Source organism: Eucyclogobius newberryi, unplaced genomic scaffold (assembly GCF_026437365.1).
Source record: "Eucyclogobius newberryi isolate DKJ021-1_F unplaced genomic scaffold, fEucNew1.0.hap1 SCAF_5, whole genome shotgun sequence".
Lineage (NCBI taxonomy): Eukaryota > Metazoa > Chordata > Actinopteri > Gobiiformes > Gobiidae > Eucyclogobius > Eucyclogobius newberryi.
In genome coordinates this window covers 17,717,292-17,742,104 of record NW_027316167.1, presented here as the reverse complement: position 1 = coordinate 17,742,104, position 24,813 = coordinate 17,717,292, and the positions used below count along the sequence as shown (strand labels likewise).

The window sequence follows — 24,813 nt, the reverse complement described above, 5'->3', positions numbered from 1 at the left end:
CAGGCAGGAAAAACAGCAATTGTACATTGGGGGGCATGTTCTCTCTGATCAACATACATTTTTTTATATGTATATTATCTTATATTTTTAATTATTATATTATCTTATATAATAATAATTTCTGTTTATACTTTGTGGGGGGGAATACTCACAATTTCTTTTTTTCCTGCTTTCTTTTACCCACGCTGAACATGAGACCATCCACTTAGTTAACATTCACATCATTGGCTCATGTGTTCAGTGCCAAAACATTGAGCCTCCAAATGGTCTCTTTCCCACACTTACAACACAATGTGGTTCTTTGTTTAATCTAATATAGATCTAAACAAACTGAAGACTTTTTGACTATATTAAACATCACTGTAAACCATGGGGGCTCATCTGGTAAAGTGTTCTCACATTCATGTTTCCTGTCTGTCTGCAAGAGCAAGTAGAATGACTAGAGGTTGGCGTATGACAAGATTGCATTTTGAGAGGATACTGAATTATAATATCAGCTTTAGGACTGAAACAAATTCCTCAATAAATCGCAACTGAGCAATTATTGAGATTATTTTCAACTAATTTAGTAATCGAATAATAGTTATCTGGACAATTCACAGACTTCAAAACATGCCATGGGATATGAAAAGCGGCTTTATGACTCAGAAAAAGCAGGAATTACATCAAGTATTACAGTGATTTCTATTTGAACAGCATGGATTGGAGTTGGACATGACATCTTGATACAGAAGGATGGAAGAAGGGAGCCAATGTAGAAGGAAGTTTCGTTTTAGTTTAGTCTGTTTGGTACAATTTAGAAAAATGAGCGTTTTTGACAATGACGTATGATATAAAACGGTGTAATATATGAGTATGATTGTGTTTGAGATGCATTGGCTTACCTAAAACAGCTTTTATTTCCCTCCTTTTTGCCCCTCGTTTCATCTGTGTTTCCTATTTCCTGTATTGGTTGAACTAGATTACATACTTCAAGTTATTGAATTATCAACATATTTTCTTGTGTTTATTTCTTTTGCAGATGAAAACAATGGGACTGGCCTCAGTTCGATGTCTGACCAGACGCTGCCTGGAGAGGTGAGTGTTTCAGAATAACTGACCAAAAGGTGAATAATGGTGGGCTTTGTTTTGTTTAAAGCCTTTGTAGGAGTAACGCTCTGACTTTTAGTTCACTCACCATTTTATATGCTGTGCCGTCCGTCTCCGCAAACAACACAGGGAAAGCAAAAGTACATAACTGTAGATTAATGCATGCAACACAGAACTGTCTATTACAGTTATTGTGTCAGAGGATGCAGAGAGGGCCCAACACACTCTCAGTTGCACCACAACTCTGCCATTATCCTCTCACTTAGCCCAGTGCAGACATGTGGTAGTTTGAATGGTGCAGTCTGATAAACAAAGTGGGTGGAGTTCACTAAACCACCACAAAATACTTCTTTACCTTCTACAGCAGCAAGGTTAATAGTGAAATATATAAAGGTTAAAGAATCTGTGGTGTGAGAGAGTCCTAGTTAAGTACATAATGTCCTCGAATGTCTTTATAATTTGCAGGCTGTTTTGGTTATGTCAATTTCCGTTTCTTTGGCTGTGCTTTGGTTTCACTTCCCACACACCTGATCAAATATGTATCATTTTTTTGTCCGCAGACAGAAAATCTACGACAAAACAAAGACACAGTGTTCTTCAGGGACGGGGTGAGAAGAATCGACTTTGTGTTGTCTTACGTGGACGACAAAGATGGAGAGAAGAAACAGGTCGGTTAAAGAAAATAAAAAATAATATGTACATAGTCAGCCTTTGTCTGCGTGACGCACCGTATGCAGCACTGGTCATTATTACACAACATGAATCCACAACACGAATGAACTATGAGAAAAGAGGAAATGAGCTGAAACTGTTTTTCCACAAACACAAAGAGCTGAAACTGATTCTTTTTCATAGTAACAGCAGTATTTTCTCTTCAGTCAGTTCACTAAATGGTTATGGGTTGCCTTATTTTGGTTGATTATCTTGGTATATTCCGTTATCAATCAAGTAAACAATATTTAACACAGTTCAAATCTGAGTATCTATCTTTATTTTAACTTATTGTGCAGGTCTTTATTACATGTGTCACTGTTGCCAGATTGTCCCTGGTTTAGTCCGGGTTTGAGCACAGTTTAGTCCTCGTGACATGGACCTGGTTTGATCTAAGATTTAGTTGCGTTAGTGTTATAGGAATAAGTTGGGCCTTTCCTGAACAGTTTTAGATTGAGAGTTGTGTTGTACTACAATTTTGGCCCTTCCCAGACACACTCAAACCTAGGATAAAATGTTCTCTTGACAAAACTAAAGATATAATGATATAATGATACAATAAGTGCTACTCATCTGATCCGTCAGTGATCATTATGTGTGCTCTGTGGGTCTGAGAACACAATTAGATCTCAGACAGGAAAAGGATGCAATTTTATGCAATTTTGTCTGAAATATTATGTTTGCCCCAAATGTCTTTATTTTCCAATTCATAATTTCATAATCTAACATGCACAAAAGCCACTTGCTGCGCAGCCTCTTTCTCTGATGTGCTACAAAGGTCGGTACTTTGTTAATACAAGGTGACATATTTAAATGGGCTATATGTAAATAGAGTTGCAAATGAAATTATTCCAGGAAAAATAAAATTAGTTAATTATATTGTGTCATTGTGTGTGAATAGTCCACTTTTTAGGGATAAGGAAAACACCTACTGCTTTGTTGTCAAGGGCTCTTTACATTCACTTTTCAACCTAACTTTGTCCAATAATAGTTTTTATTAATAGTCCGGGTTTAGTGATTATATTTATGTACCTAGTGGTCCCATGAAGTCCCATGAACGGCTTTATTATTGTGGATGAATGCCATATTTGGGTATTTCTAAATTTAGATGTAATGCCACTGTGTCCACTGCCACTCCTACTTCATTTTTAGTACTGCGCCATTACTTTATATATTCACTTCATTCTTTCTCTGGAACTTTTACTCTTTTGTTCTTGAAATATATTTGTATGAGCTAAAACGTTACGTCTGCTTAAAACATCCTGTCATGAACAGGCTTTCGTCAGATGGAATACTTTGAGTATGTTTTTGTCACTAATGTAATGTAATCATGGTGTGTGTATTTTCCCCAGGAAAAGAGGAGCGAGTTTGAAGCCAACCTTGAGAAAATAGGTCTTGAGCTGGAAACGGAAGACAAGTCTGTAAGAAAGTCAACCTCTTTCTCCATCTAGTGGATTTTATATGCAATCACAACATGTGCCATGTGCCATCTTAAAGGGATGTGCTGACTAATGCTTCCATTAACAAAGAACTCTGCCCTACAAATATTTCCATTAAAGTTCAATATTTCTTTGCTCTTCTTTTTTCCAGGAGGCAAAGGATCAAACAACTTACTTCTTAAAGGTTCACGCTCCTTGGGAAGTGCTGGCAAAGTATGCAGAAATCTTAAAAATCAGGGTTCCCTTCAAAGAGAGTGACATCCCTCACAGACGAGACGCTGCCTTTCACTGGCTGTCTCAACATTTCCGACTTCCAGAGAACATCATGAACCCAGCCCCCGAATACTTCACCTACCCCTTTAACAAAGACAAGGCAGACTTCTTTCTCATGCAAGACAAAGAAACTTTCTTTCCACCATCAACAAGAAACAGAATTGTAAGAGGTTTTTTTTTTAAACAACACAATGTATATGCATTGGGGCTGTAACAAATGATTGGTCAACTAAAGACCGTGTGCATTGAAAAGGGTCGACCCTCTTCACTGTGCTACTAACTTAAACTCACAAATCTACATGATTAGAAATGAGTCAAAATCTTTATTCTGTGGCCGTCCCACCTTGTCCAGGCCAGTCCAGTTTACAGAGTGAATGAATGTAATGCACAAAATGTTAAAGTGAATTTTAACAATGTTTGATCCTGTCTTTCCTTTAAGGTGTTCTACATCTTGTCTCGGTGTCCGTATTATAAAGAGGGTAGAAAAGATAAAGATAAGACTGGGATTAAACGTCTGTTAAATAACAGCACCTACACAGCAGCTTTTCCGCTTCATGATGTAAGTCAATCTACTAAATTCAACCTGATAGAAGTTTCTATTCAACTCGGCTAACAACAAAAATATGCTGTATTTTGATTTATTTTAGTGTTGTTACTGGAAAAGAGGCAGGAATCCAGCTTTTGAGAGTGAACGATACAACTTGTACTCAAACTGGGCCAGGTTTCTCATCTTTTACAAAGAGCAGCCCCTCAACCTTGTCAGGTAAGCAACAATTAACCACAACATAACTTAATGCATTGTTAATAACAAATGCTCTTGCAGGGAATACTATGGAGAGAAGATCGGGATCTACTTTGCATGGCTGGGGTTTTACACAGAAATGCTGTTTTATGCAGCTGTTATGGGAGTCATATGTTTTGTCTATGGACTCTTCAGTTATGATGACAACATAACAAGGTCAGTGGTAAACAAGAGGCTGGGGAAATAATATGGCTTTATTTATTATGTATGCAGATTCATTTATCTATTAACAAATGTTAACGAGTAGTAACATTTTAGAACTAGATAATGTGCAATGGCTGAAGCCATTGCAAGTGTCTGCTTTCTTGCGTAAAAGTACAACGTGTGTGTAAGTAGTACTGGTAGGACTGTAACAACAAATTACATTAAAGCCGTGCTAGCGGCGATGATGGCTCTTGCCTTCCCGTGCAACCCCCATCTCGCTCGTCCATGTTTTCTGCTGCGTTTTGCGGCACACCAACGATGCTCAGTAATTCACAGTTGATGATTGCGTAGTTTGCGACTCTAATTGTTGTTTGTCCTGACAAATTGCAAGATTGTGCTGAACGCAGACCTGAGCAGGGAGAAAGAGAGAGAGAGCCTCTGTGACCCGGCTGCGCCCCCTCCTCCTTGTACCTCCGTCACCTAGCAACAGAGACGATAATGCCAAGGCTAATTAGCGTTAGCAATAGCGTTAGCATTAGTGTTAGCATTAGCAATTTACTTTTGCAAATACTGAAAAAAAGTACTGTATGTACAAATGTCAAAATCAATAGCCCCCCTAAGACGGTGAAATCGATCGTAAAGAGGTCAAACTTGTTGAAATCGGTGAAAGTGTTATGGAGTTCAAACGTGTCAAAAATCCTGATATGGAAAAATAAATGGGAATACAAGAACATATAGTGTCTGCTTTATGACTCAATAAGGGGACATGAATTCATGTAATATCATCGCCGTGATCTATAACCCTTCTATGAATACAAAAATGTTTCACTCATGATTTTAAAAGTCCTCGATGAACAACACATGGATTGTGTTTGTAAAAGTTACAGACTTTAATATACCGTAAACCTTACAGCAGTGATGACCTTATCATTAGTTCATCATTATTGAGTCCCCTCAGCAAAAGTGGTGCCTTTGTTACTCTTTAAACAAAGATTCAAACATGCTTTTAAGTTTATTGGATATGATTTATAGAATTTAACGATGCCACCATTTTGAGGACCAACCTGCTTTTCTCCATTGAGAAGTTGTCACTTGAATTTCTCATATTTGTAGTAGGTTTATAGATCATGATGAACTAACAAGATTTTCATTTTAGTTCATTACAGTAGTTAATGGTTTACTTCATGAATAAAGTCTTTTAAACCAGATTAAGTCATGGTATTTCCTGATAAATCATAGTGAACTCATTCATGTCCTTTATTATAAAAAGTAACAAAATATGCATTATTTTTGTTTCGCAGTAAAGAAATATGTGATCCTAATGTTGGGGGCAAAATCCTCATGTGTCCGCTCTGTGACAAAAAGTGTCGTTTCTGGACCCTCAACACAACGTGTTTATCTTCTTGGGTAAGGCAAGCATTACATACTGTAAAACTTTTAAAATAGTAGTCCAAAAATAACTACTGCACAAAACCTCCTTTTTATCCATCATTGTGTCATTCTGAAGACAGTGTGTCACTTTCTGTTGTTTCTTTCAGCAATCACATCTGTTTGACAATGAGGGAACCATTTTATTTGCCATATTTATGGGGATCTGGGGTAAGTGTCATGTTGTGTCTCAACTTAAAAATACATTCTTAGGGACATAAGTAAATCAGTTTTCAAGGTTTATGTCTTTCCAAGCTTATATTATCAAAAATCTCGAAAGAATTTTAACGGTGGCGGTTTATAACATAATCAAGCATCTTTAATATCCATGTTTGATCATTGTGGACTCACCTGTGAATTTCTGTGGCAGTGACTCTGTTTTTAGAGCTTTGGAAGCGGCGCCAGGCCCGGCTGGAGTACGAGTGGGACCTGGTGGACTTCGAGGAGGACCAGCAGCAGCTGCAGACCAGGCCCGAGTTTGAGATCCAGTGCACTGGGCGCAGATTCAACAAGATCACACAGGCAAACTTATACATTATTCACTCATATAAATGATACTAGAAATAGAAGCCGCTGGGTCACAGACGATATGGAGCTCACCAGTGACCGCCCCCTGCTGGGTTCTGGAAGTTACTTTTCCATTCATTTTCACTCTTCTTAAGAATTACTATGTGTTTTCCTCTTGATTGTAGAAAACAGTTAATCCAGGCTACATTTTTCTCAGTTCTAGATTGTGTTTGTTTGTTTGTTTGTTTGTTTGTTTGTTTTTTGAACAGTTTGGACTGAACACAATGGACATTGCTCACCACACCACTCTTTTGCCACTGTTGTACCTTTTAACTATTAATATTTAATAGTTAAAGTATGACATATATAATATTTAATTTGTTCTAAATCTCTACGGGAACCACAGTTCAGAACAGACTCTTGGGCCAATATTTGCACTTTAATATTTGATATTTTATTTCTGACCTGACTGTCACCTATAGAACACAAAGAAGCCACTGCATTGTAAATACATTACCAGTAGACTATGATAGCCCAATACTTTTGTTTGATTTAGCATCTTAAATCTCCACTGGTTTAACGTTAGTCTGAGTTACAAATTCTATGACGTGGGACGACACAATCCCGGTCTTTATACGTGTAAATTCTGTTCGCTGAGTTATCAGAATTGTTGTTTTTGTGTATGTTTTCAGGAAATGGAGCCATATCTTCCTATGTCCACAAAGTGCCCTCGCTTCTGCTTCTCCGGTACAACTGTTCTCTTCTGGGTGAACAATTTACTTTACTTATTTAACTGTAGTGCTTGAAGTGATCATAATCCTTATTATATCTTAAACATGTCATCGTTCCATGTGTGCACAGATGTTTCTGATATTGGTGAGCATCATATCAGTCATAGCCTATCGTCTGGCTGTGTACGCTGCCTTCGCCAGTATCATCAAAGACCCCTTGAGGAAGATTCAGTTTGTGGGCAGATTTATCACTCCGCAGCTCGCCACGTCTGTCACCGCCTCCAGCATCAACTTCGGCATCATCATGATCCTCAACTTGATGTACGAGAGGGTGGCCGTGTGGATCACTGATTTGGGTAAAGACCTACTCATACCCAAAAAGGAAACATATTATATATATATATATATATATATATATATACATATTTGCATATTAGATCATTCATGGATGCAAAGCTGTTGATAGAAAAATGAGAATTAGTACTTTTAATATCCAGTGCAATGGAACTCAGCAGTTGAAATGTGCCAAGTTTCCAAAAGAAAATTTCCCCATTGACTTTTAAATAAAAATATTAAGAGTTCAAAGGTACGACAAAGGCTAACCAGGTTCATAATGCGGTTGTTTAAAGTTCACTTGATTGTATTGTTTATTTTGTATTTAGTTGCATTTATTTATATAAAATAAAACAAAGAAACACATGATTTTAGAAACAATTCTGATTGCAGATGATTAGCTCCCAGCAAGCGTTTAGACATTTATCCTCATTTCTTTTCTTTTCTTTTTTATCCTAAAAAAGTCTATGGGAGATCACTGGGCGACATGAATTGGTAAAACTTTTTTTTTGTTTCGATTTTAGATATCTATAAGTCGATATTATTTAATGAACAAACTAAAAGGATGGAAAAAATAAATGTTAAAGGTTTAATGGACGATTTTTCGCCAATTTGAGAACTCTAGCGGAAGCATGCGGACGTGCGGACGCAGAGAAAAGCCTCGCTGCTACACGTGCGTTTGTTTATTAGCGCAAATCGCGTCGCATCTCTCGTCTCCGTAGATTTTCGTCTCTTCTGAGTCAGCTCGAACTGTCTTTCTCTGTCTTAATTTTGTCCTGTAGACTGAGGGCCAGAACGAGCCGGACGCGGCTGCAGGTGAGCAGTAGGTGCGTCCTATGATTGATGCGTGGCAGGACTAATCGGCAGTCCACGCCACGAGGAAATGAGACTCAGATTTGGCGCCAAAATATCGTCCATTCCACCTTTAATAAACACTTTAGCAATTTCATGCAAACGTACCTTTTTTCTCACATGAACTGAGCTGTCAGTATTTTTATGTGTAATTGTAACTGATTGTATTTTATGTATCTCTAATGTATTTTATTGTACTTGTCTGTGCAGCACTAGGTTTTAGAGTTATAAGTGTGCTCTAGAAATAAACTTTGACATTGACATAAACAGATTTTTTTATGTAATACAGCAAGCCCAAGGGCATAGTTGATTTCCTTCTGTTTACTTATTTTTATGAAAAGCATTTGAACCATAAGGAGAGACAAATCTATTTACCGCCCTTATTTTACAAGATTAAACACAATCCATCACTACTTTTTACTTTGAGAAATACTATTTAAAATAAAAATTGGTCATGTCATTAAACAAAATCTCACAACTTCCCATGTTTTTCTCATATTCCAGAAATCCCAAAGACTCACCTGGAGTATGAGAACCGTCTCACCACAAAGATGTTCCTGTTTCAGTTTGTCAACTACTACTCGTCCTGCTTCTATGTGGCCTTCTTTAAGGGCAAGTTTGTGGGATTTCCTGGACACTACACGTACATGTTCGGCACCAACAGCAAACTGAGAAATGAAGAGGTGGCCGTCTTTTACAGAGTCCATACAGTTCAATGATATGTGTGATTTAGGTTGATTTTAACTTGTATTTTGTACCACAGTGTGACCCTGGAGGCTGCTTGATCGAGCTCTCAACTCAACTGGTAATCGTCATGGTGGGAAAACAAATGTGTGGGAACATTCAGGAAGCTTTTCTGCCGTAAGTCATATTTGCTCATATTATGATTATTAAAGCTACTATCAAACGCTGTTAATATGGCAAAGTGTATACATAATTAAATCAATCGTTTATGGTTCAATGATTGGTCAATAAATTGTAAGCTAAACAGGAAAGCAGAGAAAAGATTAAACTTATTTTTTATAAGTAATTAATAAGGAATCATTCAGTTTAGCTTATTTATCATTTCAGTTTATTTACAATTATATTTGGCCCCTTTACTGTATTTACAAGACAAAAGGCAGTGGGAAATGCAGGTGAAGAGTAAGTAGAGACATTCAGAAAACTGTATCACCTTGTGGCAGACAAACCCTCGTGCAGGGCGGCAGCTGACCATCAGTACATTAGTCGACTCGTCCATCGATTATATCTATTGTACATCTTAAATAAATATAGGTTTGATGGTGACTGAAGGCTTCTTGATAGGAAATATGTACGAAGAATTATTGATCAAATTCTGAAATTGTTTATTCGTTTATAACATTTAGATTTGATAATAATAATAATTCATTATAAAAGTTTTTTTAGCACGTGTTTTAAAGTCTGTTCAGTTAACGATTGTGAATATCAAAATAACAATATTTTTCTAAGGTCGACTAGTCACGATTAGAGATCCAATTAATTTATATTTGTTATTAGTCAGGTCACAATATAACTGTAAGACCTAAGCGGTTTCATGCCTTTGTGAACTCTTTCCATGTTCTGTTTGAGAAGGCAAAGCTTAAATATGTGGGGAAAAAATGGAAAATTCTGAAATTTGTTGTTTTGGTATCGTCGTTTCTCAGGGTGATGAGAAACTGGTGGAATAGTCGCAAGACCCGGGGAAACCCTGAGACACACCACAGTCGGTGGGAGCAGGACTACGTGCTCTTAAACTTCACTGAGCTCGGCCTGTTCTACGAGTATCTGGAGATGGGTTAGTAACTTTCCTTTATTTGACTAATGCTTAAACTAGTCACCATCTTTTCACACAAATGGCCTTGACTTTACTGTTTTCCTGCAGTGGTCCAGTTTGGCTTCATCACTCTTTTTGTGGCGTCTTTCCCTTTGGCTCCACTGCTCGCTCTTTTCAACAACATCCTGGAGGTCCGAGTAGATGCATGGAAATTTACCACACAGTACAAACGCCCAGTGGCTTCAAAGGCCAGAAACATTGGATCCTGGCAAGAGATCCTAAACGCAGTGGCCATTTTGTCAGTTGTCACTAATGTAAGTAGATATGAGCCCTAGTGATATAGAGTTAAACCCTCTCCACAGCCTGTTACGGCAGTGTGAAACGTCTCATTGACTATAGCACAATGATAACTGAACATTCACATTCGTCCTCAGGCCTTCATCATGGCATTCACGTCGGACATGATTCCTCGGATGGTCTATCTGTACGCCTACGCTGAAAAGTTCACTATGAAGGGCTACATCAACAACAGTCTGTCTGTGTATAAAATCTTTGAGATGCCAGCTCAAAACATGCCAGAGGAGCTAGGCAGCTGGTTTGACAACTCCACCAACTGCAGGTACAAAAACACAGATCGTAGATTGAATTGTCTTTTGTCTATGCTTTTAAAAGGTTGGGTTTGTAGAATTTGTATTTCAAATTTCACAAACATGGCCTCTCTGTGTCCCCATATGAGGTAAATGTGTTCAAATCAAATATTGCTTTTACTGATAACTCGAGCGATGTGCTGTGAGGCTCCTGACAGGTTGTCCCAGCAGCATTGAAGGATGGGTCAAATTTCCCTACGGGGACAATAAAGTGTAGCTTAATCTTATTCTTAATTACAAAAACATGGGATATGATGGCCATGTTGCTTATGTTGTCATTTGGTGCTTCGGTTCTCGGGACAATTATCCAAAATGTGTAAAACATTATCCAAATGTTTGTGTGAAATAGTATGTGGGGTTTGGGTTGCCAGTTCCAACAACTGAATCTAACTTGAGACTTTGTGTTTTGTCCTCTATAAGCAGGGCTATTTGTGATTGTACCTCCTTTTAAATTAACCAAAGCCATTATGTCTAGCTTATGTATTTTTTAATACAAGTATTAAAATACGTATTTGATATTGCACCCTATATGTTATGTTTTAAATGTTATGTTTCAGATACAGAGATTACCGGTACCCTCCAGGTCATGAGAAAGAGTACACTCACACAATGCAGTTCTGGCACATCCTGGCAGCCAAAATGGCCTTTATTATCGCCATGGAGGTTTGTTTTGAAATGTTATTTAATTTAATACTATTGTGTGTACATTTGATATATATATATATATATTTTTGTTTCTGCAGCATGTTGTGTATGTGGTAAAGTTCTTTGTCGCCTGGATGATCCCGGACATCCCATCCGATGTGAAAGCCCGTATCAAAAGAGAGCGCTACCTGGTCCAAGAGTACCTCTATGACTATGAAGTGGAGAAACTCAAAATCCAGATCAGTGCCAGTTTCGTCACTGAGCCTCCCTCAGAAAGGTCACCTTCTAAGGACAAACGCAAAAAACCACTAGTGCGTGGAGCCTCCCTCTACTAACAAACTAAACTTAAATGATTGCATTCTCCATTACTAACCGCATATTCCTATATTAGGATGTGAAGAGAAGGTAGATAGATTATAGAAGAAAAGGGCAAATGATTTTAGTGGTTCAACAAAAAGTGACCTGTAATTTACACTGTTTAGTTTCAGTACAGACAGAAGTTCCTCATTTTGAGTTGAAGATTCACATTCTGCACAGTATAATGTACATGGTTTACAAAGTCAACATACTACACATATTTGAGTTGGTTAACTACTAGAATATTTTTTTTGTTATCATCAAAGTGTTGTGATGCACCTTTATATGTGAAAAATGAAAGGTGAAGATGTAGCAAAGGTTTAGAAAGTGTTACTTACAGACAGCCACCGCATTTTGTCATATTTCTGTAAACACATTTAAGTTTAAAATTGTTCTTTGTTCCTTGCATGCAGTTTCTTAAAATGCTTAAAACATGAAGGACTATAAAGCTGAGAAGGAAGCTAAATGTATGTGTGTACTTGTCCAAATATGCTGGATTTGTGTGATAAAAAATATATATATAATTGTGTAGATTGATGTTTAACATGTTGTAATATATATTTTATGTTTAAATTATGAATGTAGAAAACAGTTTCTCATTTTTTTCTTACGTCATAAAAATATGTTTAACATAAAAATGGCTATTACAAAACCTATTTCTCCAAAATAGTAATGTAACTTAAGATAAGCAACAACCAAGCCTTATGTTCTGCCAATAAAATAACAAAATAATCCACTCACAATTAACATCAACACAATCTGCCAGATTCTGTGTAAATGAATTGTATTACTTTGTTGACATTGTGCTTTTGATTAAAGCAGCTTACTGTCTGAGACATCTTGAGGCAGAAGCATCAAATTAGCTGGCTATCCCTTGTGCCTGGATAAAAGTGTTGATGTAAATGTTTTCATTTATATTTGACCCTTGTATGATGCCAATGTAATAGGGCTGGAAGGCGTGTAGGTGTTTCCTCATTCAACCTCAGCTCTGACATCTGACAGCTCTTCATTATTTGTTTTTTGAGTGTTCTGTCAGTGTGAAAACTTCCCTATCAAGTATGGGGCTAATTTCATATAGTTTTTTCTACGCTGCAAATAAAGCAGATATGTTAGGACACTGCAAAAATCAAATGTAGTCTGATCCATTCATAACTCAGGTCAAGACTGATAGCCAAAATGTAATGTGGAAGGACTTTGCATTACCTGTACTTTATCCAACAAATGCCTTAAAAGTCTATGTTTACTTGTATTTATATCATTTTTGTATTGAAGTTAGAAATAAGCATTTATAAAATATTTATTAAGATGTGTTGCAGCGTCTACATTGCAATGTAGTCTTTTTTTGTTGAGCTTGAAGAACCTGCAAATTTAGTTTGTTCTGTCAAAAGTAATCCTCACTGCTGATGCCAAGTCTAATGTACATGTGGATACAATATAATAAAATGTATGTTTAAACAAAAAAAGATTTTTGTATTCATTAGATTATACAAACAACTATCACAGTTACATGCTCCATATATATATAGAGTGAGAGAGAGGGAAAGAAAGAGAGAGAACGAGAGCGAGCGAAAGATAGGAGTAAACATGAACTGGTACTGTTGTTATGTCCCAAGCCCCTTTGGAGCTAAACTCTAAACTAAAAACCAAGGAACATATGCACAATGTAAAGCCAGAACCCGAGAAGCAACAATTTAAGGGTTACTTTGTTTAAACCCTCAAATTGTTATTCTTTTTCTGACCAGCAGATGGTGTACGGAACCCGCAAATAAAAGGGAACGACTGAACGACTGCAGATTCTTCCTTCTGTATCTTTGTCTATGTCTGTGTAATGCTTGTACACATCTATTGTTATTATTATTATTATTATTAGTGGTAGTAGTAGTAGTAGTAGTAGTAGTAGTATAAGAAGACAGAAAAAATGCTTTCAACAAACAATGCCATGCAGCCTATATTTACATGGTCACGTGCATATCCCAAATTTTCCAGTGTTAAAGAAGCACGAGGCAACCCGTGTGAGGATGTGGTTGCCAGGGGGATGGAGACTGGGGGGACGTGAATTATTGATGGATTCTTGCGTAGGGGAAAGGAGTTGGATGTTGAAGGAGGAATCCACTACCGCTCATTTGGTTTCCATAGCACCGCCCTCTAGAGATCTGCAGCGATTAACACATGTCTGTAATGCTATATTTATGTATGAAAAATACACAACAGCAATATTTAAGAATAAACTGCGTCCCACATGAATATATATTAACTTAGGACATTAAATGCTACTTGGAAATTGCCTCAAATTTGAATATTTCTCTTAATGCCACGTTGACAGTTTTTCTTGCTTTAAAGGTATATGTTATTTATTTCAGATGTATATGGTGGACATGGCCTGCACTGGCGCGTGCAGCAGTCCAGATGTGGCACGCGGAGCTGACCTCGGTGCTGAAAACGACGTCAGATAAACCTGCGCGCGCCACGGGAGACGCAAGCCCGCCTCACTCCCTCTTTGATTTATTCACGCTACTACAAACACCACCGTCTGCTCTGTAAAGTTGGCATTTTCTTTACGTCAATATATTTATCCTCTCATTTCTTTTACAGTGCCTTTAACACATCGACGTTTCGTTTGGCTGCTTTTTGTTTTTGGTGCGCTTGTGCTGCTTACTGTACGCGACGCACGAGATGGGCTGCTGCTGCTGGACGGACGCACGCATCTCGTTTGATTCGCGCTGAACCGAGGGCTGTTTTTTTTATTTGCTTTTCACCCAGTCATTTCGCCCCGTCGGATTCGCGTTTTATTTTAAAAGTCGGGTCGTTGTTTTAGTCGGCCGTCCTGCGTCGGAACATGGCCAACAAGCTTTAGATATTTCAGACGAGGCCTGACGAACAGCATCTGGACATGGAGTCCGTGAAGAGCCGAGCCGCGGCGGGAGTGAAGGAGTTCGCGGGGAAAACCCTTGGCCATGTGTACAGGTAAGAACATGGGGCTGTCATAGTTCCCTCAGCTGACCTCAGTGCGCCAAGGTGTATGCTCCGGGAATCCTACAGAATAGTTCAGAGTTTTTTAAAAGGCAAATGTTAAATATTAAAAAATGTAAAGAAATAGGCCACTGGTCTCGCCACTAGAAGTGAATTGTGCAATCATCTGCGCACTGTCCTTGGTGCGAGCTTGGTGAGAGCGTGCGTGCGTGCAGTGCGTGTACGTGGCCGTGTGCGTGATGGCTTTGGCACGGTTCCGTTCAGATGGCTTTACAGTAGAACAGGGTTAATAACAGGCACGTAAAGAAACGGGCCTGGGTCTACTCAATGCAAGCGACTTGAAGGCCACAGGAGAATGTTAAAGCCCAGGGAAACTCAAGTTCAACCATTTTATGACTCCTCTGTGTTTGAATAGCCGAAATAAACATTACTGGCAGAATGACCTTGTTGCTATGCTCTTTTTAAGAATTAACAATGATAACTTGGGGACTTCCACTCCTATAATATTCGGGATCATCATCCATCTTTTAGGGCGTTACCATTTTGCTCTGCTCACTACATTTTCAACTGGAAATATTTACCTCCATGATCTTATCAACCCCATAGCACTAAATCCATTGTTGGCGTAATATTAAATGTATTTTACAGTTAGTTTGACAATATTTTCATGTTGTAATCTTGCTAAAAAAAACATGAATTTGTAAATTCACATTAGCACATATCTATTTCACTCTGAGTCTAATTGTGTTGAGTCCAGCGTATGTGATCGAGCGGTCAGATGAGGTGTGACTTTCCTAAAAAGAGGAAAGACTTTGAGGAAAGCCCAGGGAGCATCTGGAGCAAAGAGAAGCTCGGTTCTGAATGTTAATGAGCGGCAGAGAGGCTGCTGCAATGCGGTACAGCAACACGGCACCTTCAGTGTTTGCAGGTGCTTTATGTGCATAAAAAATACAATAAAATGGCCTAGTTTGTGAATTTAGACAAGCTCACGGTGGGTCACTGAAAAATGACGCACGACGTGGGTCACTGCTCTCTGGAGGCCTCAGCGATGGTGATTCTAGTTTTTGATGGGTTGTTTATAGATGCTTTTAATTCATTTAGCTGTATTTAAACGGAACATGTCTATACAAAAAAGATGAAGCATTCACAAGGCCTCTTTTGTGAATGGCAAAATAATAAACAAGTTGTCAGGTGATCACATTCTCAGTCTGATACTCAGATCCACACACAGGGCTTTGCTCTCTCCACAGGGCGATGGAGAAGAAACAGACCACTGGAGATGTGATAGAGCTGACAGAAGATGGTCGGCCTAAAGAGGCCCCGGAGAAGAAGCCTCCCATCTTTGACTGCAGCTGCTTCGGTCTGCCTCGCCGCTACATCATCGCCATGCTGAGCGGGATGGGCTTCTGCATCTCCTTCGGTATCCGGTGTAACTTGGGCGTGGCCATAGTGAGCATGGTTAACAACAGCACCATCCATCAAAACGGAAAGATCATCATCAAAGAGGTGTGGCCCAGCTCAGCGCGGATGACGCACGCAGCACGTACAACATCCCTCCACTCGCACGTGCCCTCACTTCAGATATACAGATGGGTCCAAACATAAATAAGAGTTCGATAAACACATATTTAATGAACTGAAGATAGATGGAAGGTATAAAATGAGGTAGTAAGGCTTTAGGACAGAACACAAATAATAATCTACATGCGGCCGAGTAAAGAAAAGAGGCTTACAATACACTGAATCAAATAGATCGGTGTTGGAATTGAATATTGACAACAAATTAAAGATGGTCACGTTTATATTATTATGGGAAATCAGGCAAGAAAAGGATGCAGCCCATTGGGCCTAACCAACTGGGATTGTCTGTTATGGACTTGTGACGTTTTATTTTTGGTCCTAAGCACATTTCCATAAATACCTCGCAAAATCTAATGCTGCACTTTATCATTTTGTACATTTTATGTGAATAGGCCCCATGCCTATCGTAAAGTACAATACAATCTGAAGTGTGAAAAATAAATACAATAATGAGGCCTACTGTGGCAAAATATTCAAATTCTTGTCAATAAAAAAAATAATCCGCCATTTTAACGATGTGATTCTGTTGTTAATAGAAAGCCAAGTTCAACTGGGACCCGGAGACAGTCGGCATGATCCACGGCTCGTTCTTCTGGGGTTACATCGTGACGCAGATACCGGGAGGATACATATGCTCGCGGCTGGCAGCAAACAGGTACGCGCTGTCTCAGGCTCTGCAACCCACTGCAATGTGTGCTTCAGAGCATCAAATGTGACTGACAGACGAGCGTGGAAAAAAAAAAAAAAAACACGTGACGTGTGAAGGCCCAGAGCTGCTCCGTGGAGGAGTCGTGCTGAGGGCAGGAGGGGCCCCAGACACTGTTCCCGGCCGCGGGCTTTGTGCCACCTGTTAATGAGCTCCCAGGGGAGCGGCTTCAGTCTGTCCCGCTCTCAGGGCACGCGCATGTGGGCCCTGAGCTGTCGCCAAGGCAATTTATGCACATTTAAATCTATACCAGCGATACTCTTCTAAAATGTGGCGCGGTACAGCAGGCCAAAAACATTTCATGTAGTCTGGGGGTCCAGGTAATTATAGGGCTGTCCACGGCCTCTGCACGATCCCCGCGAGATTGTTAAATTAATAAATATATAAATCCCCCCGGAAAAAGGACTTGCTCGTTGAGTTTGAAATACTTCAGTCATTTACTGTAATCGAAACATTTAGTTGAACAAATGGAACACAGGCCAATGGAGGAAAAATAGCCTGAAATGCTAGCCAAGGTTGTAGGGTATTTTTAAAAAGGCAAAATAGTGACATAGCATTTATGTTACAGGGTTTTTGGTGCAGCAATCTTCTTAACGGCAACGCTCAACATGTTCATCCCCTCTGCTGCACGAGTCCATTACGGCTGTGTCATTTTTGTCAGAATATTACAAGGGCTGGTGGAGGTATGTGAGTGATTGGTGTCATTTTTCTTGGCTTTGCCTTCTATTTTTTTATACTGAAATGTATAGCCTAGGCCTAGTTGTAGAAACTGAAATTGAAGATGGTATTAATCAATATGAGTACTATCACCACAAAAGGTTCAACGATTTGTTGGCAAACAAAGTGTTGCATACAATAGAAGACATGATTCTCTTACTTAAAGGTTGAATGGACGATTTTTTTTGGCCCAAATCGGAGTCTTATTTCCTCGTGGCGTGGACTGCCTATTAGTCCTGCCACGTATCAATCATAAAACGCACCTACTGCTCACCTGCAGGTGGCTCGTCTCCATGAGCAGCAAGTTTTCGCGTGTCTAAGCGCATTGATCCATCATAAAATAGTTCCCTCAGTGTACGGAACAAAATGAAGACGGAGAAAGACTGTTCGAGCTGTCTCAGAAGAGACGGAAATCTACGGGAGACGAGAGATGCGATGCGATCCGTCACGCTAATAAACAAACGCACGTGTGTGTTGTATCAGTCCGCACGGGGGAGTGCGAATGCGAGCGTCCGCCTGAGTTCTCAAATCGCATCGCATCTCTCGTCTCCCGTAGATTTCCGTCTCTTCTGAGACAGCTCGAACAGTCTTTCTCCGTCTTCATTTTGTCCCGTACACTGAGGGAACTATATTATGATAGATCAATGCGCTTAGACACGCGGAAACGTGCTGTTCGTGGGGACGAGCCAGAACGCGGCTGCAGGTGAGCCGTAGGTGCGTTTTATGATTGATACGTGGCAGGACTAGCAGTCCACACCACGAGGAAATAAGACTCAGATTCGGGTAAAAAAAAATCATCCATTCAACCTTTAAATATTTGCAGACAGCCAAAATATTAGTTATACACTTGACATGATTGCATCAAAATAGGCTGTTGATATAATTGTGTGAGCTTTGGCTGCTTTCTTCAGGAAGACAGGAAAATGTCTTTGTGGCTTTTGTCTAAATTATTAAAAAAGTTAAAATAAATGTTTTTTTTTTTTTTAAGGGAGTGACCTACCCAGCATGCCATGGCATTTGGAGTAAATGGGCTCCTCCACTGGAGAGAAGTCGTCTTGCCACCATTTCTTTCTGCGGTAAAGTATAGTTTCTGAGTATACATTGTGTCCTTGTGTTCCAGTGTCTGACGCTGTGTCTTCTGCAGGTTCTTATGCTGGTGCTGTGATTGCCATGCCTATGGCTGGGATCCTGGTTCAGTATACAGGCTGGTCCTCGGTCTTCTATGTTTATGGTAAGAATATGTGATGTCCAACACACAAGCTTTAGTTTAAATTGTCCTGTAAAATATAGTGAAAGTCAAATGGATTTATCCAGGCAGAGAGGCCATTGATGTTTTGCTGAGTCAATAATTACAGCATCCATTGCTCTCTCAGGACTGGATAATGTTAGTGATCCTGCCTGGCTTTAATGTTGCATTCACATGAAAGATACGTTAAATGTATTATAGTGACAATTTAAAGACATAGTGGCTAATGCATACAAAATTTAACTTGTAAATAAACAACTTAATGTCCAAATGTATTATTATTTAGTATTTCAGAATCAGAATCAGAATACGAAGAGGTTTATTGTCATTGTCAATGAACAGAATTCACAAACATAGAAACTTGCTTTGGTGGTTCTGTGCAACATAAAACAACCACTAATGACAAAACAACCTATATAAGTCAGAAAGAAAAATAATTAAAATTTGCTATGGGATAAAAAAAAAAAATAGGCTGTAAGATAAAAATAAAAATAGGCTTAATATGTACACAAATTTACAGTTGAATTCACATATGTAGAGCAGAAAGTGAACAGTGCAGTGGTTGATTGAATTAAGTGATTTAGTTTTTGGTTTGATTGTTGTGATTACTTGCAATCCTAAACTTTTCTGACAATAACTGTCTTTTCATAGGATGCGTTGGCATGTTCTGGTATTGTTTCTGGATCTTTGTGTCTTATGAGAGCCCTGCTGACCATCCGACTATTAGTGATGAGGAACGCTGCTACATAGAGGAGAGTATTGGAGAAAGTTCCAAGCTAATGGGGCCTTCTGAGGTGAGACCAGACCCTGAGGGCAAAACACTCGCATCAGCGATCATCTTACACACAATTCTCGTTGTAGAAATTCAAGACCCCATGGAAAAAGTTCTTCACCTCTATGCCCGTCTATGCAATTATTGTGGCAAACTTCTGTAGGAGCTGGACATTTTACCTGCTGCTCATCAGTCAGCCAGCCTACTTTGAGGAAGTCTTTGGCTTTGAGATTAGCAAGGTAAACTATTGTTCATCCATGCATTTGAACCAAGAATCGAGATCCCTTTAACTCATTCTTGGTGCTTGTGTTTAGGTTGGTATGCTTTCTGCTCTGCCCCATTTGGTCATGACCATCATAGTGCCCTTTGGCGGCCAGCTGGCTGACTACCTGCGCGCCAAGAACATCATGTCCACCACCAATGTCAGGAAAATGATGAACTGTGGAGGTGAGAGCCTGCACTCCAGATCAAATCACATTTCCACACCTCTCATTTTCCCAGCCAAGAGGTGTTGAAATCCATACTGTTTTTGTTTGGCAAAAAAACAGACCAGTGTTGAGATTTTGTATGCTTGACACCCAAACAGTTTTTCTTTTTTTTTTTAAGTGTTTTAAACTCTTCAATAATAGCACTGTGATTGTGAGTGAGCATTGATCTTGTATCTGACACTTATGTAATTGAGTGTGGTGCGCGAATCATCTCTAATTCAATTGGCACTGAGCTCTGGCCAACAGCCGTGGGCCTTTTGTGCTGCACTGTGCTTGTGTCTGTGACCTTCTGTCTGTCTCCGTCAGGGTTTGGCATGGAGGCCACGCTGCTGCTGGTGGTCGGATATTCACACAGTAAAGGGGTGGCCATCTCTTTCCTGGTGCTGGCGGTAGGCTTCAGTGGATTTGCTATATCAGGTCAGTAAAAACGGGTACAATACTGCTACATGGATGGACAAAAAAAATCCAATCTATTTATCTTTTGAGTCATTAGTCGATGTGGTATTTTAAGTTTTAATTATTTCTAACACTAGTTTTTGTTGTTTTATTAAAGCTGTTAAAATAGGCCCTGAAGCTCATTCATTCAACAGATACATGACTGAGTTGTTGAAGCCACATAGTACTACTGCTATCAGAGATCATGTCTGCGCTCCAAATCCTATTTCCTATTGTTCCTGTGCTTTCTTGTGGAGTGTTTAATAATTCAGTGCTGGCTGTCTCGAGGGACTTGCCAGCAGGCAGCTTGCAGCCGCAGCCAGTGAGGGCACTCCTCATTCAGGCTGTCAGAGGCAGAGTGGGGGAGGAGAATGGAGCTGGAATATGGATCTGTTGATTTCATGAACCTCTAAAAATGAATGGAAAAATCACACTGCCTTACAGACATAGTACTAAAATTACGTTTGTTCTTATTGTAGGTTTCAATGTGAATCATCTGGACATTGCTCCGCGCTATGCCAGTATCCTGATGGGAATATCCAATGGTGTAGGAACACTGTCAGGGATGGTGTGTCCTCTCATTGTTGGCACTATGACAAAAAACAAGGTGAATCATTATTACATGCTCAATGTTTGGAAATATTGATTTGGATTGACATACATTTGGAAAAAAAGTGTAGTATAATTGAATGAAGTGCTGCTTGTAGTAAAGACTGCTTCCTCATTCCTGTCTCAGACACGAGAGGAATGGCAGTATGTGTTCCTCATCGCCTCCATGGTGCATTACGGAGGAGTGGTGTTCTATGGGATCTTTGCCTCGGGAGAGAAGCAGCCGTGGGCCGACCCGGAGCTGACCAGTGAGGAGAAGTGTGGTTTCATCGATGAGGACGAGCTGGCAGAGGAGACTGGAGACATCACCCAGAACTACGGTGCCTTCGGGGGAGCCACGGGGAGGTCGTACGGAGCTACCACACAGGTGAACGGAGGCTGGCAGGCCAACTGGGAGAAGACCGAGGAGTATGTCCAGGAGGAAGCACAGGAAGGAGGCTATGGATACAGCCAAGACAAAGGATACTCCTAGACCAAATCATGAAAGCACACACCACTAGCACAAAAGTAGACTTATTTCATGAGTGTGTACCAATTTAGTTATACATTCACAAATGAAAAGTACAAAGTACAATCCATTTTTGTGTTCTTTGCACAAACTAAAAAAACAACAAGAACAACAAGAACAACAACACTAAAAACTATCAACTTGATGTAAAATGGCTAAATCATATTAAAAGATATATACGTTCATGGCAGTATAATGCATATCCGATTGGCAGTCTGTAAATGTATTAATATGCATATTGATAATAGGTATAATTATCTGGAGTGCAGTTGTGTGTAAATGTGAATCTTTCCACATCATCAGCGTGGCAGTGAAGCCTGGAAGTTAGATAAACTAGTTCATACACGCCAAAACATACACAAAGATGTGGTTCTTGTGCCAGCTAATCCAGTGTATAATAGTAAATATGTCACTGCACAGCATTGTAAAGAGAAGCTAGGGACACTCTGTCGTCGTAGATTCTACTGTACTCCTGAATGCACTCGTGTCAGAGTCGTGTCCTTTAAATGCACAATACGATCTTTTCTTTGACTTATCACTTGCTTTTGTGTACAGACCTCGAACATGTTTGAGTGTGGAGGTTCTTGCCTGTTTGATCATGCCTTGTTTTGAGCGGTGTTTAAATGTTGAGAAGAGGATCAAAAGCAAAAAGGAAGTCTCACAAATATCTGCTACATGTTGTAACACTGTGAGTGAGTCTGCGTCTGCATCATCACGTGTGTAGTGCTGGAGACAAGCCATTCAGTCCATCTAACTGCGACCCAGCTGTACCAATGCATCGTTAAATGAAATATATATACTACACATATATGAAGCAAATATGAAGATAGAAAGCACATAAAACATGATCTATATAGATTTATAAATTATCCTTGTTACTCACACACCGCCTTACGAGGGGATTGTGCAATTCACATTTGACAGAGTAACCATTCAGTATCAAGAATCCCAGATATTTATATATTTAAAACATAAATATGTTAGCTTATGTATTGCTTAGTAGAAACTTAATTTATCAATCAATGTTTTACAATCGTCTTGGAATTAATATGAAATTGATTTTAAATTCAAATTCATGTTTGTGGCAGCTTAGATTTCAGTGGCAATAGAAGATAGAGGTGCATTATGTAACTTTCCAGGTTGTGTCCATGGAGCTATTACTGCTCTCCCTGGAATGTTTCACCGTATGGCTTTAAATGTGTCTATTTTGCATTCATTCATTTAAAGTGGAGATTCTAAAATATGGAATAAAAAAGATAAATATTGTTTATGATTTTATATGCAAAAGTACAGCAGAAAATATTTTAGGAAACACTGCTTCAGATTTAAAACTAAATTCAAAAGTATAAAGTGAACATTTCCCAAAAGTATTTGAATGTTTACATGTGTCTGTGTGTGTCTATGTTCATGAACAGGGGAGTTCTCTTCAGAGACGCAGAGCACAAAGGCAATCACAACAATGTGTAGTTGGAGATGAGCTTAAGTAGAATGCAGCCGTAGGTTTGGGAAGTCTCATCTTCACTCGTTTGAATCAGATTGTGCACTTAAGGTCTAAAGGGGCCAAATGTCATTTTCACTTGTCTGTGGAGACATTCATTCAGCACTTCACAATATAAATGTGTGTATTTATGCATGGAACAAAGTGAAATGTGTCTTTTATGTTCCTTTTAAACACTGTTTTTTAATTTACACAATATTTCTGTTGGTCTTTTTGTCAGAAACTGTTACTTATGCTTCAATTTCTTTGCACAATTTACCAAAGGTGTAGAGTCCATCTGATTTTAACAGGACGTCCAACAGCTAGTGGTCAGTCTGGAGTCTCACAAGCAGACGACTCCAAACATTACTCAGTGTACAAAGCAATAAACCTATAGTAACAAATCTGATCAAAAATCATGAATGATTCTAATGTCTTTGAAGCATTTGTTCAAATGTGGTGTTTTTGTGATAAAGAAATGTAGACACTTGTAAAGATAACAATAAATGTAAAATATATAGAAATAGAGCCCTAGACAAAGATCTCAGACCATGTCTTTGACTTTGCGACAGGGCTGCTCACCAGATGAGAATGATAAAAAGAGCGTCGTGTGAAAACGGCAGCTCTTCTTCATGTTCTTGTTTCTGTGTTCCATGCCCCCCTCACACGCCCCTCACCTCCTCCATCATCCCACTTTGGGTTTGTACATCTCGAGCTCCTGACTTAACCAAATGTACCCACCACTCTCCCTTCCACCTCCACGATCACGCAATCCTCAGACCAGCCATTGTCCATTTTCAACAATTGTGCAACTTAAAAGTAGTAAAAAAGTTTCCTGTTTTGTGCCTCTGGAGTTACAGTGTGATTTTATGGCTTCTGTTGCTGTGTAAATTGAGAGGTTTGTTGATGTCAAAATGAAATACTCTATATCCCTTTTGATAAAAAAAGAGAAAAGAAACGTTTTGTTTGCCTGCTTTGTTGATTAAAGTTTTCAATGAAACAAGGATCAGTGAACATGAAGATAACAAACTGCGTTAACTCTAGAAGCTCACAAAGAACAGAGGAAATGCACGGTTAATGGCGGCCCTTCTGGTCTGTCAGTAAAATCAATAGAGTTAGTTTCCAGGATTGGACAGAGCCTATTGGCTTCTCTAACCTCTTAATGGAGATGAGGGGAGGAGGAGCACTTATTGAGCTATTTGGAGGTGTAATTTTGATTTAGAAGTCAACCCCTCATCTTTAAAAGTCTGGTGTTGAGCATGAAGATTATCAGAGATGTATACAGCGCATAATAACAATGTGGTTTAGGATCAATCAGCATCAATTGTTGTCCATGTCAGATTTGTATCAGGAATCAAATATTTAGTTACCTGCACCATCATCATATAGTTCAAGATTTTATATAAAGGTATATATATATATATATACCTATTGCATATATCGGTAAAACTAACATTACTAGTACACACATCATTTACTAGCTTATTATGTTATTACGTTCTACAGATAAAATAAGCCAAGCCATATGTTTTATACATTTGCACAGGCCTAAACTTGCCCTCTCCCCATGTT

At 39.1% G+C, this 24,813-nt stretch overlaps 2 protein-coding genes across 2 annotated transcripts in view; both read left to right on the top strand.

Annotated features, from left to right (window-relative positions):
- The window catches only part of LOC140380876 (anoctamin-5-like), a 41,010-nt gene extending 29,210 nt beyond the window's left edge, over window positions 1-11,800 (top strand). Inside the window, exons 2-20 of the mRNA XM_072464827.1 lie at window positions 1,022-1,077; window positions 1,650-1,757; window positions 3,153-3,221; window positions 3,391-3,675; window positions 3,952-4,071; window positions 4,160-4,275; window positions 4,336-4,470; window positions 5,760-5,865; window positions 5,997-6,057; window positions 6,257-6,408; window positions 7,086-7,160; window positions 7,255-7,480; window positions 8,814-8,992; window positions 9,073-9,170; window positions 9,974-10,104; window positions 10,192-10,397; window positions 10,518-10,702; window positions 11,288-11,393; window positions 11,474-11,800. Of these exons, the coding sequence (XP_072320928.1) occupies window positions 1,022-1,077; window positions 1,650-1,757; window positions 3,153-3,221; window positions 3,391-3,675; window positions 3,952-4,071; window positions 4,160-4,275; window positions 4,336-4,470; window positions 5,760-5,865; window positions 5,997-6,057; window positions 6,257-6,408; window positions 7,086-7,160; window positions 7,255-7,480; window positions 8,814-8,992; window positions 9,073-9,170; window positions 9,974-10,104; window positions 10,192-10,397; window positions 10,518-10,702; window positions 11,288-11,393; window positions 11,474-11,710 (2,651 nt within the window). The 3' untranslated portion in view covers window positions 11,711-11,800. The remainder of the gene's footprint in view (window positions 1-1,021; window positions 1,078-1,649; window positions 1,758-3,152; window positions 3,222-3,390; window positions 3,676-3,951; window positions 4,072-4,159; window positions 4,276-4,335; window positions 4,471-5,759; window positions 5,866-5,996; window positions 6,058-6,256; window positions 6,409-7,085; window positions 7,161-7,254; window positions 7,481-8,813; window positions 8,993-9,072; window positions 9,171-9,973; window positions 10,105-10,191; window positions 10,398-10,517; window positions 10,703-11,287; window positions 11,394-11,473) is intronic.
- Window positions 11,801-14,186: 2,386 nt separating this feature from the next.
- Window positions 14,187-24,199, top strand: slc17a6b (solute carrier family 17 member 6b). The gene is made up of 12 exons (XM_072465898.1): window positions 14,187-14,696; window positions 15,953-16,208; window positions 16,820-16,938; window positions 17,558-17,672; window positions 18,695-18,782; window positions 18,851-18,937; window positions 19,604-19,746; window positions 19,814-19,963; window positions 20,039-20,171; window positions 20,519-20,629; window positions 21,127-21,254; window positions 21,384-24,199. Exons 1-12 carry the CDS (start codon window positions 14,623-14,625, stop codon window positions 21,726-21,728), a joined length of 1,749 nt encoding a protein of 582 aa, XP_072321999.1. The 5' UTR covers window positions 14,187-14,622; the 3' UTR covers window positions 21,729-24,199.
- The last annotated feature ends 614 nt before the right edge of the window (window positions 24,200-24,813 follow it).